This window comes from Ochotona curzoniae, unplaced genomic scaffold, assembly GCF_017591425.1.
Source record: "Ochotona curzoniae isolate NIBS_2020 unplaced genomic scaffold, NIBS_Ocur_1.0 contig_2754, whole genome shotgun sequence".
Classification (NCBI taxonomy): domain Eukaryota; kingdom Metazoa; phylum Chordata; class Mammalia; order Lagomorpha; family Ochotonidae; genus Ochotona; species Ochotona curzoniae.
In genome coordinates, this window is record NW_024465582.1 from 9616572 (window position 1) to 9638738 (window position 22167).

Here is a 22167-nt window from a genome sequence, read left to right on the forward strand (position 1 = left end):
GAGTGTTTCTGTGAAGGTGTTCTTTGGATATGATTATTATTTAAATCCGTGGATTCTGAGTACAAAGGGGATTATCCTTCCTAATGTAGGTGTGTTGCGTGGACGCAGCTGGAGGAGTTAATGACATAAATTGATCATTTCTGAACAAGACACCACGTTTTTTTTTTTTTTCAGCATAATGAATTGGATCATGGACTGCACTGGAATGCAGGCCTGTGGTGCAGATTCTAGACTTAGACCTATAACATTCCATGGCCCAACTTTTTTTCTGTTTCTATGTGAATATATAGAATAATGGCACTGTTTCTCTAGAGAAATTTAATTTATACAATGCCTACTTAAAAAAATACTATGCATACCGACAAGGAATTCCTCCATTTGATTCAGCTACAATTTTGAAATATCATTCTTGGGCTTCACTTCATTTAGAGAAAATCATTAAAATCATTTTGACAAAGAAAATGTCTTGCTCCATTTACATGACCCCAAAATGTGCTCAATTAAAACAATAAACGTTAAGAATTTGTTTGAAAATAAAAAGACAAAATAAACTGAGGATTCTTGAATAAATCATCATTAAAACTGTTCACATATTACTGAATGAACGTCACACATTTATGCCATTCTTTGTGCCTGCTTTCTTCTCTTTCATGACATCCTTTGCTTCTATTTTTTAACCAAATTTACTTCTTCACTTACTTTATGCTTAAAAATTAGGGTTATCTTATATTCCTTCTAATTACTTCGACCATGTATTATTCATTTAGCTACCATTTGTATATCAGTTACTCATTTCTAGATCCCAGAGTAAAATAGCTAAATATTAGAATATCTATCACATGGGTATTTCTATGTAACTAAGGATATATAATACCCCAAGTTCTGCCTTTAATTTCTCCGATTTTAATACCTTATATTGTCTATGACTCCTACAACCTATTAAAACCTACAAATTTTCCCTCTCTACATCAGTATTTATCTGTTTTCCACAATCAGTATACTGGGTGTCTGAACGATCATTCTAAAAATATAATTCTGGGCCCACTGTTGTGGAGCAGAAAAATAAACTTCCACTTTCTTGTGAGTGTCGCACACTGGAGCTCAGTTGGTGCTAGAGCTGCTCTGGCTTCAGATCCAGGTCCTTGCTGAGACAAGTGGGAAGGCTGTGGAAGGTAGGTCAAGTACTGCCAACCATGTGGGAAACCTAAGTGGAATTCTGAGTTCCTGTCATTGGCTTCCAGTAGCCCTCTAGCCAGTTAGGGGAGTCAACCAGCAAATGGAGGATTCATTCTCCCTTTCTCCCACTTTCCTCCCCGTCTCTTTCTCCCTTGCCCTTTTCTCTCTTCCTTCCCTTTTACTCCATCCCTTAATTTCTTCCCCTTTCTTCCTTTTTCTCTCTGATATTTTGCCTTTCAAATAATTAAACCTTTCAAGAATGTAATTCTATCAATGCAAATCCTCTATCAAGACATTTTTGTGGATCCTAATACCTTTAACACCAAGTGTTACTGAGCTATAAGAATAGACCTTTCCACATTTTCCATATTTTTCCATGACAGAGTGGGCTTTCCATTCTCTGACTGTGCTAAAATATGGCTATCTAGGCTCACTTTGAACTTTCAAGCTTCAGTGCTTAAAACAACTTTCCTCCAGGTTACCTCTTGTGGGGAAATCAAAGCCACTTCCAAGACTCATCTCAGATACTCTGTGATTTTTCTCATGTTCCTCATCCTTATGAATATAGCCACAAGCCTTCCCATGTCACTACTTCCTGCCTCTGTTGCTGGACTTTTGACAGGGTACTGGTTATGGCTAGCACACAGGAGTCTACTGTATAACACTGTATGATACTTTTTGTTGCAATGGAGCCAGAACACCTGACTTAAAATATTAGCTCTGGGTTTTATTGGATGTTGGATCAGGGAGAGATTACTTACTTCTGTGACTCCATTTTCTATCTGTACAATGAGCAACAAATAACATTTCTTATGGTACTTTCCAAAGGAAGTACTCTTTAAGCTTCCCTAGAATAATTGAAACCATGGTGCCTGTACATTAACATTTATCTCCACAGGGCTTAAAAGTTTCTCAAGATACCACATATTCTCCATCAAAACTTGGGTTTAGGCAAGTTTCCATCTGTAAGAATTGTTGCTCGATATAATTCCTACAAAAGGCCAATTCATTTTCCCAAATGGTTACACGCGCAACATTTTCTACATACATACCTTTGGGGTTCTGACTAAACGAATACTACATTCAATCATCATTATGGTTATAAGCATCAATGTGTTGTGTAAGTGAGAGTCTATGCACGTGTGTCCATGTATGTGTGTCTGCTATAATGTAGCTCATTATGCAACTAATAAAATACTTTTTATATGTAAATTTTATTCTACAGACCTACAGAGAGAAGGAGAAAAGAGAGATCTTATATCTGCTGTTCCCAAAATGGTTAGAATGGGCAGCGCTAGCGCACGCTGAAGCCAGGAGCGAGGGCTTTCTTCAGGTATCCCCCACGGCTGGCAGGCCCCCTAGCATTTGGACCATCTTCTGCTTCTCTGACCAGGCCGTTCACAAAGAGCTGTATAAGACAGATAGCAGCTGAAAGGTGAACAAGTGCCCCGATGGAATGCTTGCGGTATAGTCAACAGCTTTACCAGCCCTGCCACATGACAATCCCACAACTGCCGATACCTAAATTAAATACTTTGGCGATGGAGACAGCATCGTGGTACAGAGGGTTAAGTTTGTTGCTGTTTGTGACACCAGCATCCCACATCAGAGTACCAGCTTGAGTTCCAGCTGTTCTATTACAGCTTCCAGCACCGGCATGATCTCTAGGTATTCTATATTCCTGCTACTTCTTTAGAAAGACACAGTGCTAGGATTCATTAGAATACCACAGTTGTTCTCTTCTGAAAGGCTTACAACATGAATTTCCTCTATTAAACATACTGGCTTTTTGAAGGTAATATCCACAAAACTATGGTGGGACCACTGTATAAATTCCTACATGGGAACATTCTTTCAATATGAATGTATGAAAATCAATTATATTCTAAACGAACAGTATTTGCAACAATGATAACTATACAGATTAGTAGTTTCCACACGTGTTCTTTCTCAAAGTGAAAGAAAGTAAGAATTTTGGCTCAGTTAACCATTCTGGGTAGCACTTTTGTATGTGACTTTTTCTTTAGCCCTAGAACATATATTATTTACAATATTTTACTGTTCCATGAGTTATCTAAGAGTCTTTCTAGAAACAGCATAAGTGTAAATCCTACATTTTATTATAATTATATATTATGGTGCTATATACTATATAATGCATATTATACATTGTGGTATATTGAGGTTGTAATATATGATAAATATCATATATTAGATATATAAATTATACATATAGTACTTGAATAGAAAAGGAACATTTGAACTAGTCCTCATGGTATACTTCTTTTCCCAAGTCTACAAATATCAATATAAAGTTGATTAAAGTCTAATTAGCGTACCTGTATAAAGGAAGACTTGCCATTGTTGCATTTGTAGTAGAAATGGGTATTATTTGAGGACTGTGGGATTTCATTACCAGCGACCCATGTGAAGCCAAGTACTGTGTCAATAGCACGGTTGAAATCATAGAGTACACATAGATTTGCCACTTTTCGGTAACATAACCTGATAGATGCCTGTTTTCCAAGAAAATGCACTGGTGGGATTCTAGAGAATTACCAGGGACACGTGTAAGCAATCCCACTCATCCTATTTTCTCATGTCCTTTGGAGAGGAAATGCTACTCCACATAGAAGTCAGTTTTATTATATTACTCCATAAAATGCTGACTGTCACCTGCAATCATTTCAAACAATGCATATGCATCTGCTTCAATAAAAACAAACACCGGCGCATGGAATAAGCATTTAGCTCAGCTTCTTGCCCTTGAAGACACTGGGAAACAGCAGTAATGGCTGAAGCAATTGTGTTCTGACATACATCTGGGAGACAGGGACTTTCCTGGCTCCAGCTCATCCTTAACGGTTGTAAATAGATGGGAGTCTCTCTCTCTCTCTCTCTCTCTCTCTGTGTGTGTGTGTGTGTGTCTTTCTCTGCCTCTTCCCCTCTTTAAAACACCAAACATTACAAGACCAACACAGAAAGGCTTATTGTGAGCCATTTCCAAGGTACTTAATGATGTCTAGCTTTCATGAAGAGCAGATGTTGTTGTTATCTGTGAGTTAGAGATTTCGAGCTGTGTTCCTCTTCCGTGTGCCTTGGATTTCAGGATTCTATTCTAATACTAAGGTAAATTAAAAAGCAGCAAGTATACCAGAGCTATATAAATGACCTAATCATATAATATTTTGGTGAATGCCTCTGTTTATACAGAGGACTTTCATGGCTTCCCGCATCTTCCTCACATTTTTCTAAGACTCTTTTAGGTCTTATAGCCACTGATGGGCCACAGAGATGACCTGAGAATGGCAGGGGCACCTGAGCCTCAGGTGCAACTCTGCCTCAGTGGTCATTGCTCCCCTTTTCTGCATGCACTGACCTGCTCAACGTAAGTGGTCACAACTGGCTTGGCTTCCCATGGTTACAGCTATCAGGGAGCCCCCATGGAAAACGGAGTGTTCATGTTCTGAAATCTAGGGGACAGACTATCAAAGAAATAAAACCTGCATACTAGACTATATTATAATTATCATCCTGCAATATCATTGGAAATTGAATGGCTAGAATGGTGCTCATAGACTGATATGAGGTGACACCATTTTTATACAGCTGGAACAATATTTCCCTAAGGGGTAAATACTTGATACTGCCATTAAAGATGCCAGCGTCTCCTACAGGACTCTCTGAGTTCAGGTCCCAGCTCTGCCCTTCACATCAGCTTCCTGTTAATGCATAGATTGAGAGACACAGGCGACATAGGAAGCACTTGGATCTCCACTATGCAGGTGGAAGCTGAAGACTGAGGTACCCAGCTTCAGTCTAGCCCAACTCTGGCTGTTGTGCACATCTGAAGTGGGAAGTCTATTTCTATCTCTGTTTTTCTAACTTCCCTCTAAGTGGGGAAAAAATGCAGTTTAGGGGTTAATGCTGTTGTATAGCAAATTAAGCCACCATCTGCAATGCTGCCCTCCCATATGGGGACTGGTTTATGTTCCGGCTGCTTCACTTCTGATCTTCGCTCCTGCTTATGAATGGGAAGAAGCCACAGAAGACAGCTGAAGTACCTGAGTTTCTGTCATACACTTTACAGAACTTGAAGAAGCGCCTGGCTCTCGGCTTAGGCCCGTTCAGCCATCTGGGGAGTGAACAAATGGATGGGAGTGGAAGATGCCCTCTCTTTGTGTGTATCTGTAGGGGGCTTGGGGGGGAGGGTGTACATGTCTTCCTCTCTTTCTATAAGTGTGGCTTTCAAACAATCGTCTTTAAAAAAATACAGTTTATGGGACCAGCATGATAGCCTAGTGGCTAAAGTCCTTGCCTTGCATGCATGTCCTGGGATCCCATATGTACACCGGTTCTAATCCCGGCAGCCCTGCTTCCCATCCAGCTCCCTGCTGTGGCTTGGGAAAGCAGCTGAAGATGACCCAAAATCTTGAGTCCCTGCATCCATGTAGGAGACCCGGAAGAGGCTCCTGGCTCCTGGCTTTGGATCGGCTCAGCTCTGGCTGTTGCAGCAACTTGAGGAGTGAATCAATGAATGGAAGATCTTCCTCTCTGTCTCTCCTCCTCCTATCTGTATATCTGGCTTTCCAATAAAAACAAATAAATCTTAAAAAAAATAATAAAAACACACTTTACAAAAATATAAAGGAAAAGCAAAAATAAGATCATATTTTTAAAATTTGCCCTTGGGCCATGTACCTTGGTTGCATTCCTAAATATACGCTCATAGTTTTACAAAGTTTTATCAAGGGGCTTTCTCTATTGTATCTTTCATTTTCTTTTAATATATATTTCCACAAGGAAGATTTCTAAAAATACATTATAAAAAGTTATACCATGAATTAATATGTACCCTTTGGACTAATGCTGAAACTGCAGAACTCATCATGATCCTCTTTAACTTAGATTTTTACAAAGCTCAATGGATTTAACAATCATGAGTCAAAATCTTCTAATTGCAGTCTTCCTGTTATCTCCATTTCAGTCATTGAATTTGTTTTCATGTTTTCTATAGCACATGTTTATTGAAAGTATTAGAAATCTTTCAGAAAGTTTAAAGAATATTTTCCCAAGTGAAACGAGAATGCAATATTTTTCTTGAAAATTTATATATATTTTTTTGGTGCAAATTCTGTCTACTCAACACAACGATGAAAACTTTTGTGCCAGAAAATCATGCAGTGAGATGTGGGTATACCGAAACAAATTGGCATCAACTGTTTCACAAAAACATAATCTATAAACTGCAGTAAGATTTAAAAAGCCTGGTTTTGTTCAAGATTGATTGGTATATATTTTGATTCAACATACATTCCTTTGGCCAAGCTTCATTTAATTTCATATTTGGCTTTATGAATAGTTTTCAAAAGACATAATGAAGAAAACATTCAGAAAGCAAAAGCATATCAAATCAAGTAGTGCAGAATCACCATGCAAGCAATACGCTATGTCTCAAGGCAGAGAGAAACACATCTTTATCATTAAACAATATCACTATTGGTTAGCGCTTTGATGCCTGATGGTTTTCTCTCTCTTGTTGATAAGCAACATTAGATAGACTGTGAGTAATAATGTGCAGTAACTACATATTTAGTGCCACTTACATATCTTAACAAAGAATATCCAACATAGAAATTATATATATTACATGATATATATTATATAACATCACACACACACACACACACACACACACACACACACACACTTTTAAATAACTAGGAAGAATGGAAACAGCAAGGGGTAAATATGAAAGCTTACCGTGGCCGTTGAGTCAGGAAGAGAACCACGTCTCTGAGTTCAATTCCAGTGGTCTAGGCACTGGTCTGTTCAAATCCTGTGCAAAACATCCACATACAATACAAATTCCTATACCCCATTCCTATCAAGTGGTTGGCAAAAGAAACATGGCATTACCTTTCCCACATACTGAGGTTCGGAGCCCATGTATTCTTCCAGCACAAAAAACTGATTCCATACCCAGCCACGTTTAACGCGTTGAAAATGTAATTGTCGTCCTGGAAGGCGGATAACATTTTCTGTGGTCAAAGTCTTCTGTGGTTGTGGCTGAAGCGGTGTTAGGAGACCTCCATCAAACAGAACCCAGAGAAGCAGGGATAAACAGTTCCTTGTAAGCATTGGCAAAGGCTTTCCTACACAGAATAATAAAACTCCAGCACTTAAGGCAGACGTATGGAATCCAGGTTTGAGGTGTCTGTGGGCTTAACCACCAAGCTTTCGTTTTATTGAAGAAATGGCCACATAGGCATTAATCCTTCTGATATTGCTGCTGTGTTATATTCCATCTAAATAGACCTAAAAAACAAATTAACAAAATACACTAAATCAATAAAATTGACCACTTATGATATCTGTCAGCATTTAGAAACGCAAAGCTGAACAATTTTTAAATAATTACATTGCTATATGGTCACAATTTAGCTTCTTAGTTTTAACGGATTAGCCAAGTCTTTAGCCTTGAAAAAAGTACTTAGCTACAATAAAATAAAAGGTTAATTATAAACCAAGGCCATCTTTTCCCACAATGTAATAGTTTTGAAAAACAGATTATTTTAAAGTACACAATTAAATGAAAATTACATGACGTGACTAGATCTTCACAGACATTTTGGAATGGAAAATTAATTGTTTTTGGAACATATTTTCAGTGTGATGAGAACTTTAGCCACATGTCTTAGCCCCACCCAAATGATGACAGCAGCTCTCTCTCATAGCCAGGTGTAGCTACTGAACACATGCTCTGAGATCAGGAAACGCAACCAAGATTCACAGCCACAGACTTAGAGAGTAGTAGAGAGATGAAATAAAATATTTTTAAAACAATTAAAAATACCAATTCCTGACGTTAGAGAAAACAAAGCATCAGATACTCCAGGCAAGAAGATAAATTACTAAATGCAAATTAAACATTTTTTAAAATTAAACTGAAATTGGTTGATAAAATATCAGATGTCTAGAATTTAAATTAGCTTTTATTACTACCAGATGTACAGCCTCTACTATGGACCTGTGTAAAATTTGCTTTTTCCTCATAATAAATATTTTTAAAAATATGTATTTTTTGGGTTAAAATGTATGTAGTGGGAAGCATTTCTATTTTTGATCACAGTAATGTTTTTACTGTGAGATGACAAACAAATTGTGAAAAAAAATACGCTCTGCAAAATTCTTATTGAAATTGCATGATTTGGTGCTGACACTGTGGCCTCATTGGTGGAGCCACCAACTGTGATGCCAGTTAACTCATAAAAGAACTGATTCTTGTCCCACCTGCTCTGCTTCTGACCCAGCTGCCCGCTAATGGGCTGGCAAGGGCAATGGGAAGATGACACACCCACAAGGCCATGCGGAGGGAGCCCCTGACTGTTTGGGCCTGGCTCAGTGTGGCCCGTTGTAGCCATCTGGAAAGTGAACTACTATAGGGAGATTAGAATGACGGCTAAAATAGCTCCTGCCACTACTAGATACCTTCCCCTCACCATGGTACTCCACTCCGAAGGAGAAAGCAGATGATCATATGACTACATCACTGATAAGAAGGCAGGGAATGACAAGAACTGAGCAAACAAAAATAAATTATACAGGCACTGTTAAATTCACGAATGCCATATTAATAATTCTGGATTATAATATGTGCAGTAAGACTATGTGCTATTATTTAAAATAATAATGAATTAGCTAATAAAAAGATGGACTTTGAAACAAGACACATCTGAACTATCATTGTAAATGAAGTCATGACATAGTTTAGTACAAGGAACAATCACTAAATAGGCTTTAAATATTCAGACAAAATCACGGCCTTAAAAATAAACATTTTAATGTCATCCATCAATTAATACACCTGTGCAAATGCATTTAATAACATATATATATATATATCACTGTTTTATAATCTTAAAACCCATGACAATGTCCATAACACTACAGGCCTTTGGTGAAAAATGGATTTGACATTATCTCATGCCATGACAGCAATCCCAGCAGATCCCAGCCTCTGGTCAGGGCTGTTAGCCTGGAAGCTTTAAAGTGTTGCATCACCACAAAAATAATGCAAGGATACTGAAGAAGTCCAGTTCTTAAGTGAAAAGGAAACAAGTCCTCCAAGAGTGTAACACAAGCCAAATTACGGGGAAAGACCATACTGAGCCATTAGCGTGCTTACACTTGCCCCAGCACCAATACTGACTTTCTAAAAGTAAGAGTGGCAAACTTGCTTTGAGGTGCCAGCACCCTATGCAAACCTGCGGACCTTAAAGAAGACATATGTGTTACAAAGCACATCACTAGAGTGGGTTTTATTCCACACAGCAGATTGCAGTCATAGTGTTTAAAAATTTATGCCTGTCTATTTTTCCAAATCTTTCTGAGAGCCCAAGCGGCTTTTCCAAAAACTTCTGAAATCCAATGATAAGTCTCAGGACCCAAATGTTTCTTTTACTTGAAAGCAACTTTTATTTTAATGGTCACACTTAAATAGTCTTTTATCAAGTGGATATTACAAAATACCCACTCAGAATAAGTGTGTCCCTGAAGCTGAGAAACACAAAAGCTGTGGTTTCTATTTTTAATGTGGGGTGCACTTTTCAGTGTAACTCCAAATTTGGCCCAACATCATATAAATCACAAGGAAAAGGCTGTTCGTCCTATGGAGACTTACTAACCGTACAAGCATGTCAATTACTGCAAAAGGGTTCCCTGTTACGGCAGCGTTCTAAGCCTACCTGTTCACTGAATGACTCTTGGATGGTGAGCAGTCCTGTGGTGTGTACTATGTTACTATGCACAAACTGATTTTCAAGGGCACTTCTTACGACTTTTTGTTGTTGTTGTAGTTAAATATTTACAATTCTCACTATGCATCCTTGTGAATAAATGTTCGTGTATATCAGTAATTGAAAGTATTTCCCACTTAAGTAATATCAGCAGAGACTTTTTCTTATTAAGAAAGAGAAATAACAATGCATGATTTATGCATTCCCACAATTATGTTAGTATTAAATTATTAACATTTTTGACCTAAACAATAAACTTTGCATTTTTTCTATTCTTTTTCTCCACATTGAAAACAAATTTTAAAATACAATCTTTTTCAAATTAAATTATCTGCTTCACATTATTTTAAATATACTATAATAATAAACATTTTAAAATTACAAGCACACATGATCATTCAAAAACAAGATTTCTAGAAAAACCATGAAGAGCTATTCAGATCTTTACTTAAAAACGAAAAGAGTTCTTAGAATGTCTACGGATAAACAGCCTAGAGAGCCCTCTCTGGCTTCCAGTTCCAAAGAAGGCTTATCCCCTTTGGGTAGGAAAACCATAACCTTGAACTTTCTATTTTGTGTACTGACCACTGAGAAGTGAAGACCAAAAACCAATCTTTGCTATCTCTTAATTAATGAAACAGCAACATCTTTAGGTGATATTTGTTCGATAACAACAATTTATTTGGGTTCATTGAACTTTGATCTCTGAGTCTGTATCTTTTTTTCTCCACATCCTTTTTTTTTTTAAGACTTATTTATTTTTATTGGAAAGATTTGCAGGCAGAAGGACAGACAGAGATAAACGTCTTCTGACCACTAATTCCTTCTCTAAGTGACCTTAATGGCCGGAGCTAAGTCAATCTGAACCCAGGAGCCAGGAGCTTCTTCCAGGTCTCCCACAAGGCCGCAGGGTCCCAAGGCTTGGTTCATCCTCGACTACTTTTTCAAGCCTCAAGCAGGGAGCTGAATGGAAAGTGGGGCAGCCAGGACATGAACTGGCATCCATATGGGATACTGGCAGTTGCAAGGCAAGAATTTAGCTGCTAGGCTACCATGATGGGCTCTGACGTCACCATATCTTACAGTCTATTTCACAATCAGGTTATTGATATCATTTGGCTGCACAATATCAATTGCTTGTACTGCTACATGAATAATATTGGCTGTGACTGCTACGTGCCAAGAAAAAAATATTATGGCAAAACAAAAACAAGAGAAACTCAAAAGGAACAAAAGCCATCTCCTTGATGACAAGAAGGGACTCTTTTTAGAACGAAAACCAGCCAATCGTTTGCTTCTGTGGTATGACTTCTTATTGCATTTTTCACACAGCCTTGGGCCTTTTGCTCTGTGCTCTTCCTCTGTAAAACTAATTACTGCAGTCTAATCAGGACCAATGTCGTATGAGTGACCTACTAGAAAATACTTAACCAAGTCCTCCAAAGCTATGACTATCATCACATATAACTACAATCTTAGCAACTGTCACACACAGCGACTTGAGGAGACGTGACAACTAAATGCAGTGAGTAGCATCCTGAGGTAGAAAATGTGCCTGCAGTGGCAAAACAGGTTGACCCAGCTTGTGAATCCAGCACCCCACGGTAAAGGTTGGCGTCCTGGCTAGTCTATCACTGTCAATCCGGCTTCCTGGCAACGTGCCTAGAAGTCTGTGAGTGACAGGCCAAGTGCTCAGGTTTTGGCAACCCAAGTGGGAGACCCTGAAGGAGTGCCCAGCTTCTGGACTATTAGAGTGAAAGCAAGAAGTAAACTGTTACACAGAGGCTTTGCACACCACACACAAAGGTGGTGCACTCACTCTGTCCTTCAGAACTTTGAGAAAGAGATATGAACCCAGCCCACAGCTTATCTAGGAGACTGTCTTGTGCAATTCCTTACAACACCTGTTAGAATATGAATGGGCTTAAAGCCCTTGGATTACAAGAATAGATTCCATGCTATCTTTACAGGAAATCATAAAGATTTGAAGAATGGCAGAACTCAGTGTAGTGAGTGGTTTTAGCCACCAGAATCCCAGAGGCACTGAATCTATAATGAAAACGAAGCTGAATATAGTACAAACTGATTTCTCAGAGGGTGTTCATAGGAGTGGGTAATGGCCTATGACCATAATCACTGTGAGAGGGCTGTGTGGCATTTGGGTGGGTAGGAAAATAAAGAAGGAAAGAAAAATGAAGTCAGACTTTGGAGATAGATTTTAATTTGGAGCGTATATAAACAGGCAGCAGGGTGTCTCGGGGCAGCCTCGCACATACCAGGATTGATTTCAAGCACACACCTGAGGCTCGAGAGATATCAATATGAATTTTTAAAAACAAGACTGTATGTGTCTGTATTGATATATTTATAATATTTAGTATATGTATTTGAAAGGAGAGACAGAGATTTCTAATCTATTTGTTTACTCTCCAAAGATCACAAGAACTAGAGTTCGGTCAGGTAGGAGCCAGAGGGCAAACTTTTACAGTATCATCTGCTGCCTGCATGGATGCTTCAGCAAAAAGTTTAACAGGAAGCAGGAGCATCTCAAACAGTAGCTTCACTTGCTATGCCACAACACTTGCCTCAGTGAAGTATTCTATTCTCTTCCAAGTAAAATGAAAAAAAAAAAACTCTTTGTACTTACTAATCAATCTTCTAAAAATACATACATATGTGTTCCAATTCATAAACTTTCAAATAAATAGTGGAGATTTTCCTTGGGGCTTACTTGTAGGACAAGAAGAGAGATGTTCAGGCAAATGAAGAAAGATTGCATTTTAATTTTGTAAACAGAAAGCAGTAAGAGGAGGTGGCAAAAAGGATGGAGAACTTTCAAGAAGCCAGCCTTCAGGAACCAGCAACAGCCCTCTTAATCTGCAGCTCCAGAGAACGCTGAGCTTGCAGGACTCAAGGCGGTTTCTCCCTTAAAATGCAATTCCCGTTCTCTCCACAGATTCAAGTGTGAAACTCCCAACCTGTGTTATTCTCTATAGGGCCTCACCAACGCTGCAACAGCTTTTTCAATGTACTTCCTGCAATTGATATCTATACTGTATTTCTATTTATCTGTCTCTATATAAATTTTAAGGAATACTTTTCATATTTAAATAATATATACATTTGTATATTATAAATTAGCACATCTTTGTTTGATTAAAATATGGCATATTTTGGCTCTGATTTCCACATACTACAGGGGAGGATGTAGATAGGGCTTTTCTTGGAGCCAGCAGTATGGCATAATTGTTTAAGCCACTGTTTGCAATGCTGGGATCCCTTATGAGTGTTGGTTCCAGTTCCAGCTGCTTCACTTTTGATCCATCTCTGTGGTAATACATCTGGGAAAACAGTGAAAGTTGGCCCCAAAACTTGAGTCCCTGCACTTAGTTGGAAGGCTAGGATGAAGTCCCTGGCTCCGGGCTTCAGTCAGGTCCTGCACTGGCTGTCACAGCCCGGCGAGGAGTGGATCAGCAGATGGAAAATCTCTCTTGCTGTCTCTCAATTTAAAGTAAATAAATCTTTAAAAAGTTTTTTTCTTATTTTTCAAATTTGCATTCCAATATGTCTGTAACAGTATTATTAAAGGAGTGGGATTTTCCATCTTAAATTAAGGCAAACATGTGGTATCTAACCTTTTGGGATTGGCTCATTTCCCTTAGCATAATGGTTTGCAGTTGGGCCCATTTGGCCACAAAGAAATGCATTTCATTTTTTTTTAATAGCTGAGTAGTATTCCATGGAGTAGATGAACCACAGCTTTCTTATCCAGTCTTTTATCACAGAAATGGGTTCATTATGAAAAGTCTCTGCATACACATATCTATGTCTCTGAACATTTCTCCTTTCCACAGATAATCTTTCTCTCTCTCTCTCTTCCACATTTCATTGTGTGATGGTCTAAGAAGAGGGCCCTCAGCTGAGCCCCCCAAAATAAACTCAGCTATGTAAATACTTGCCAACATACAGCAGGAAATATGGAGGCCATACTCCAGAAGGAGGAATGGCCACTCAGCTGCACTGACCAGCACCATGGAATACTTGGAAGGAATGACCCTGGGTGGCAATGGGTGACAGTAATACAATGTTTCAGCAGAACTCTGCTGACTTTCAACTCTTGCGCACAATAAATGTTGCAGAGACAGAAAAGCAATTACCGTACTTTCTTGAAAGCTTCTAAGATTTTGCTCTATTGTAGTCTACTGCAAGCAGATTTAACAATTTTTTCATCCTTTTTGGTTATTGTTATTCTTCTTCCTCTTTCACCTGTTTCTCTTTTAGGAGCTATGATGACTTTAAAAATAGGCAGAAAACGTGTTAACCTTGAGCTCTAACAGATGATGCAGTTACTTTCATTCTTACAGCAAGGAAACTTAGCACCTCTGCAGCTGCTCTTCAGACTGACTTTTCTGAATGATAAATAATCTGTCCTCTATTTGCTAGTGCGAACACATGGACAGATATTGACTTGAACAGATACTGAGCTTTCTTTTAATTTCATAAATTGCATCGTGTGCCTTTTCTTCAGCAGAATCCTTATCTCATCTTATGCAGCTAATCGTTAATCGCTTATTAAGCAACTAATAAAATCCAGAGACCAGATTGCCTTACAGATTAATGCACCTCTTCAAGAAATCTGTGTCACTCTAGGCTTTCAAAGTCACTCGTTCCGAATTGAAGGGTATAGAGAAAAGACACTGGAAATAGCACAGCACTTCCATTACTCATTTAGTTTCAGAAAGTTGTATGTTTCATTTCTTGCAAATAACCCTTCTTTGTAGCAAATGTTTTCCCAAATGTGAAGTCAGTGACAAAAACTTATGTGAAATAATGGCACTCTGTACCTAAAGGAAGTCATAGCTGCTTGTCAAGCCAGGTTTTTGGCAATAAACATAAATTTGTCAAGATATTTCACTTTGCCTCATTGTGGTTTGGAAGAAAAATCAATAATGCATTTGTAAGGGTAGCATTCATTGAAATTAAACAAAGAAACAGTCCCTGGTGAAGCTGTATTTTAGATGAACGCACAATGGAATGTTATGAGAAAGTTTAATGGAAAATTTACAACTTTATTGATTGAGTAGCTAATCAATCAGTTACAGAAATCTTGTAAGAACAGATACAGCACCTCTATTCTACTGAGTGTGAGATTATATATATATATATATATATTCATCTGCTGTATTTTTAATGTATAAGAAAAATACTTTAAAATGTTGCCACCAAATAACAATTTCGTTTCTTCATGAAATTTGATTATATAAAAATTAAAATCATCATAAACATTTTGGATTCTAAGTTGAGGAATGCCCACATATGAGTGTTATACATTCTTTACAATAATGTGTTTGAAAAAAGATGTGGTTTCATTTTGAGGGAGATTAAGTGAGAACAGAAAGAAGGAAATAATAAAGCAAGGATGGAATGAGAAGAGGTAGAAAATAAATTTTGTAGCTCTTTTTCTATTATGTAATCATGGAAGGAAAGGGTATTACTTAATAGATAAGGCAATTGTTCTACTATATTTTATTAACCAATACCTAAAATATAGATGAAGTGTTTTGTGTAGTATAACAAGAGAATGTTTATTAAACTTGATTGTATTAAAATAGATAACTTGAAGATTTTATGACATAAGTCATTACTATTCAAATTTGCATATTAATCATCTGTATTTTTCAAAAATGAAACTGAGATACACAGCTTTGATCTGATAGCCCGAAGCACCACGAGGCCACAAGCCACACCTGGGCAGACACCCAGAACTTGCTCATATTTAGAAAATAGAGAACAACTATTTTCATGTGTTGGTGTCTCAGTCCTATCCCATTCCCATGTTTTCAACAGGAGTTCCAGTACCACATCATGGAAAATGCACCATCCTTGAGGTTTTGTGAATCTTTACAGATACAGAATTCTAAAATCAGAGGGTCTCCCACATGGGTACAAGGTCCCAAGGTTTGGGCCTTCCTACACTGCTTTCCCAGGCCACAAGCGGGGAGCTGGATGGGATGCGGGGCCTCTGGGATTACAACCAGCATCCATATAGGGTCCTGGCGCGTTCAAGGTGAGGACTCTAGCTGCTAGGCCATGGCACCAGACCCGTAACAGAATTTTTAATGCAATCAAGCTAAACATGTGGAAAATGGGTTGGAAGGATGGATAAACTCTAGAGTGACCTTTTGACACATCTGGATGTATAAAGGAAGAATGGAGAAAAAATTGGGAGGATGAAAAGCATTCCAGGTTACAATCAGATAGTAAACTCTGACCTGAGGTATATAATCAGCTCAGTTCTGTGTATCTGGAGTTTGACACAGAGAGAGAGAGAGAGAGAGGGAGAATTACATTAGAAGTTGCCCATCGAATGTGGGTAACATAAGCCTAGAGTCCAGCACTAAGCCAAGGGATGATTTTATTGCTGGGAAATGCCACTCTGAGTGATAATACAGATGACAAATAATGACAGGCTGTAGAATACTTCTCCGTGATAATATGTCTTATGTCACATTAGGTTCATAATGAATTTGGAAGTGATCTGGAGCCCTGATCAATGTTTTCTCAGCACTTCCCAAAAGAAAATAAAAGCACAGTGGTACTATATTGATTTCAAGATTGTAAACACAAGACTGATTTGAGATATAATCATTTTTAGACTTTAGAATGCACAATTTAAATGAAGTTTATAAATTCTGCCAAGAATTTTTTTGTGAAATACTTGATAAGAGAAACATCATAAAATCAATGGGATAATGCCGTCTACTTTCACTTGAGCTGATTGACACAACATCTGAAGGAGATCGTGTTTCTCTTATAATCCTAGCCATCTTGTAAATGAGGAGCTGGCTGTCACTTGGTTCTGGACTACCTTTTCAAAGGTCCTAAACAGTGATGGTGTTTTTGGCTGGACCAGAGGGAGGTCTACATATAGCACTGGGAAACAGACCTATCCCCTTCAGAGCAAAAGGTAAGTGTGCTTACTGCCGACTACAGAGGACTTGGAATTCCTATACCCAAAGGTCCTCTCCCAGAGTTAACTCACTTCTGGTGAAGGTGTTACCAGTTCCTTTTCAAATCACTATTTGCAATTCAAGGCTCAGAGAACTTGCACAAGGAAATGCTGAAATCCTGGCTCTAGCTGTCACTGTGAGTAATGAAGTACAATTCTCCCTGACCTGTGAGTCTATTGCCTGCTATTGGCATCTGTAATACTGGCAGTCTAACTTGTCAACATGCAACAAAGCTAAACTCCTAAATACTCTACAGTGCTGAAAAGTAACCAAGAGGAAGTCACTGACACAGACTGAATTCTTATTTATTTCACATCTGCACCAGCATCACACACAATTATGACATTAGAAGAGATTGCTTAGATTGTCAAAGTTGTTGTAGTGGAGGTAAAGCTTTTCTTCACACTCTTAGGGTTACAACAGGGCAAAAAATCAAACTGACATAAGACGGATTTACAAGGTAGAAGCCTGCACATTTCTTCAATGCAGGCTTCACAGGACGCAGGAATCCGCATTAGGAAATGAAGGCCCCCAGAAATAGTTACATACAGCCCATCATGCATATGCTGAAATGGGCAATTGATAGTAAATCGCAAAGCTAGACAAGGCTAGGGGGCTGCAGCTAGGGGCGCTAAGGTTAAGAAGATGAGAATGGCATTGCAATTTTATTACAAAGGATCTCCTCAGCTTTGCTTTTTCCTTTATGGAATATGTTGGTTGCTTCCTTGCTGGCATGGAGAGGATGTATTTACCTGGAAAGATCATTCTGGGCTCTGAAGACTGGTTAACACAAAGTGTTTCAACTGTTGTCATACTTCAAATCCTTTAATTTAGCTAGTTAATTTTTCAGTATTATTGTTCTGGAGAGAAAGAAAGAGTTCAATCTCCACCCATTAGTTCACTCCCCAAATGGTCACAACCTCTACGGGGCCAGGCTAAAACTAGACCCCAGTGATTCATACTGGCCTCTCCTATGGGTGGCATGGATACAATTGGTGTGTTTCGGCAGGAAGGTGAAATCAAAAGTGGTGTGGTGGCTCAAACCCTGGCACTCTGGGAAGGATGCCGATGTTCTAGTCTCCCAAATGCTACACCATATGCTTACTCCTTAAATGCTTTTAATTCAAAATACTCAACATGCCAGAGCAACGTTCTTTGGAGGGGTATATTTGAATTCAGTCAGTGTGCAAACACAGATTCCACACAGATAGCTAAAAAAGCTATTCAATGATATAATGTGATTTAAGTAATTCAAAGTGTTCCCCTAAATTATATTCTTCTTAGATGTGTAGGTGACTGGAAGTAGCCATTCACAGTCTTTTTTTTTTATGGTCTGCTTTCAAGTAATACTTCGTTGGGAGTAAAATTCACATGGCAATTGGCCTGTATTCACTTGTCAAACCATTTTGTAACATGACAGTGGCACTCTGACAGAATATGAACACCAATAACATGCGGTTATAGAGAAAAGAAATAGGTCTTTAAAAGTAACTGTTTATTCTACAATAAAAGGAGCAGTAAAAGGCTATGTAAGACACATGTGGCTCATATGCAGCAGCCACCCATTTTTGGGGGGACCCACCCTTTAGGTGCCGATCATAAATCCAGGGAACATTCTCAATACTTTGTTGAATAATCCAATTGAAGCTTTGCTATGTATCTGGTGCTATTAGTTACAAGTGAACTTCTCATTTACATAATCATATTCTTCCCACTTGAATATTCCCTGCACAGTTGCACTTTTATACAATATACTTGTTCACCATCTGTCTTCAATTTTGGTCAAGAGATGCTTCATATTTTCCAATGCTTTGCATGGTAATTTTACCACCCCAAAAGCATTTTTTTATTAAAACATTATTCACTTATCTACTGCCAATAAAACGCTTTAGACTTTTACTGGCTGATAGATGCTTTGTTGGGGAGGTTTACATTTACCTCTCAGAAACAAAGGGAATGACCTTACACAGTTATAAAATGTATTTGAATAATGAAATGCATATGTACACATGCATGCACTGTCATTGTTACATAGGAACTGATGAAATAAACGGTGTGTAAACATAAGCTTCAATGTCTACAGTGTACATATATATTTAAATGATATAGCTCATGTTAAAATAAAATGTAAAGAATTTAACATAATATTACATATACCATTTGAAAGTGTAATTTTTTAGGGAATGTTCTGTAGGACAAGGAAATAAAAGTAATAGTGCAATTTAAGATTATTCAAGAATATTGGGTACATCAAGCCTTTTGACACTTTCTTTCCACCTTATAACGGGAAAGGACTGACATTTATATATGATATAAGATAAATCAAAATCCTTGGTCATTAAACAGAAAACATGGCATTGGTGTTGTGGCTTCTTGCAATCTCAGCATCCCATATGGATGTCTGTTCATTTCCCAGCGGTTCCACTTAATGCCCAGCACTTAATGTCCTGGGAAAAGCAGAAGGTTGCCAGTTACTTGCATCCCTGCCACACGTGCCAGACCAGGTGGAAGCTCCTGGCACCTACTTTGGGGTGGCCCAGCCATTTAGCCATCTCTGGAGTGAAGAAGCATCGCTTTTTACTCTCCTCCCTACTTCTCTGTAAAACTCTGACTTGCAAATAAATCAATCTTGGAAACCAAAATGAAACTAATGCACACACACACACACACACACACACACACACACACACACAAACACACACACACACACATTACAGTTCCACTGAAAACTTGGGCTACCCTGGCTTTTGTTAAAAGACACTGATGGGGAAAAAATCATGTGCTCAACAAGTTCTTCCCCTAGGACAAAAAGGTTTCACTTCAAAAGAAGAAAAAATCATCTTAGTGGTTGCTTGTCCTTTTTGATGTAGTCATATGTGTACAAACACACATGCGTACACAAACACACACACAACAGTCACACACATGCTTCATTACATTTAGGAGGCTTACCTACTTTTTTTTGTTAACATATTTTGTTTTATGATAGAGTTCCATAGGTTCGGGCGCTGCTCATTCCCTTCCCCAAGTCCCCTCCCCCAAAACTGATTTCCCCTCTAATTTTACAGTGGATGTCCTTCATGTCCATGCCTACATCGTCAGGAAACACTTCAACGACGATGGACTTGTGACCGCTCATGAAGCCTTACCTACTCTTACAATATGGAATTGGTTAGAGAGTCAGTTTTATTTTCTAGTGGTATTATTACATGATTTACCAGTCCAAACACAAGTAAGATTTAACTAAAAGGTCAACAGATTTACCTAACTTTTTCCTTATTTTAAGTAACTTCTAAGACAGATGAATCATTTCAGTCTCTCGTGACCTTTTCTTCACACAACTTACACCTGCTGATTTACTCTCAAAACGCTTAAAACAGCCCAGGGCGAGGTGGGAGTGTGATGAGACCTAAAATGGTGTCCAGGAATTCGGTCTCGCTCCTTTATGTGGGTGTGAAGGACCCAATTATGAAGCCATCATCTGTGCCCTGAAAGTTCTCAGTAGAAAGCAGGAGTTCGGAGCAGGAAATCAAACACTGCGATGAAGGCATCTTAACTGGAAGACCGAAGTCCTCCCCAAAAGAAAACTTTTCAAGAAAAATGTGTATTGAAATAGTCACTCTTTTATTTTTAGGTTTTACAGCTTTATGCACGACACTTATTATTTCACAGCTAACTCTGGAACCATTTATTTCAGTGAAAGGGGTAATCTAGTTGGGATTCCTCACGTCGGCGTGCTGAGAGTGAATGTGTAGAGATGAACACAGCCATCCTACAGATTTGTCAGAAAACCACAGCGATGTTCACCATGACGATTACCTGATAACTAAAGATGAGTTATTCAAGTGGACATCAAAACAAAATGATTTCTAACTTTCTCTCATTTTGCTGATTACTTGATTTTAACTTCCCCTGGGATTTCCTAAGGGCTGTGCCTGTTTTACTAGTCTTCCACGCAACCCTGGTTCCCTACAGGCCTTTTAATTCCACTTTTTATTGGATTTTCATATTTTATCCTATTAAAACTAACATCCTGTGTGTTTTACATGGATTTAATCTGGTTAATACTTTCACAACAGTATTTCTGAACAAGGTAGAATTTGATTAACGGATCACATGAAATCACAGATTTTTAGTTTGCTTTCCTATGTTATGGTTCAAACAGGACTGGACTTTCAATTCATTCAGATACTTAAGCTTCAATGCTTTCTGCTAATGGTTAAGGATTTAAGGGTGACGGTTTCATCTAATAATGGCATCTAGGAGGTCCGCCGAGAGGCAGGTCTTCAGTTCACAGAGTTTGCTCTTGGAAGGTACTTCTCAAAATGGTTGGGTTAATAAAAGTCAAGTTCAGCCTAGCTTCTCTTCCTCTCCCTGCTTCCTGGGTCGCCATGAGATCCTGTCTCAACACACATTCTGACTTCCATCATCCTTATCGCACACCAGATAAAGGTCCTGTCTCACACAATGAACATCACACACACACACACACACACACACACACACACACACACACACACACAGCTGAAATACGGCTTCTTGCTTCCTAAGTAACTCCTATCAAGTGTTTTAGTTGATGTAATAAAAATCTGAATTAGTGCCTGGTGACAATATTCTCTTTTATAATTGAGACAACTTAAGATCCAAGAGATTTAGGAGATACATTCAAGTCTATATATAACATAGACAGTTGTGAATAGAAAAGAATATATAACCTACAGGCAATGATTCTTCATTTCTTCATTTTCCTTGCCCTATTTTAAAGGATAAAGGAAAGCACACGCACGCACACACACACAGAGAGTGTGACTATCATAATTTTATACTATAATAAGAATAAAGATTGTGGTAATATTAAACAATGTGCCAGAGGCAATGTATATGGTAGAAATTCATTAGATGCAGATTTTTTAAAATTTTTATTGGAAAGTCAGTCACACATAGAGGAGGAGAGAGAAAGACGAAAATTCTCCACCTGCTGATTCACTCCCCAAGTGGCTGCCATGGTTGAAACTGAGCCAATCCAAAGCCAGGAGCCAGGAGACACCCCTGGTCTCCCATGCAGTGCAGGGTCCCAAGTGCTTGGGCTCTCCTAGACTGCTTTCCCAGGCCACAAGCAGGGAGCTGGATGGGAAGCAGGTCTGCCGGGATTAGAACCAGCACCAATGTGGGATCCTGGCGCA

The 22167-nt window shown here is 38.5% G+C and overlaps 1 protein-coding gene across 1 annotated transcript in view; it reads right to left on the reverse strand.

The window, feature by feature from the left end:
• CDH12 (cadherin 12) overlaps positions 1-22167 on the reverse strand; it is a 246010-nt gene that overhangs the window by 158552 nt on the left and 65291 nt on the right. The window contains exon 2 of the mRNA XM_040977652.1: positions 7096-7494. Coding sequence (XP_040833586.1) covers positions 7096-7317 — 222 coding nt within the window. The 5' untranslated portion in view covers positions 7318-7494. The remainder of the gene's footprint in view (positions 1-7095; positions 7495-22167) is intronic.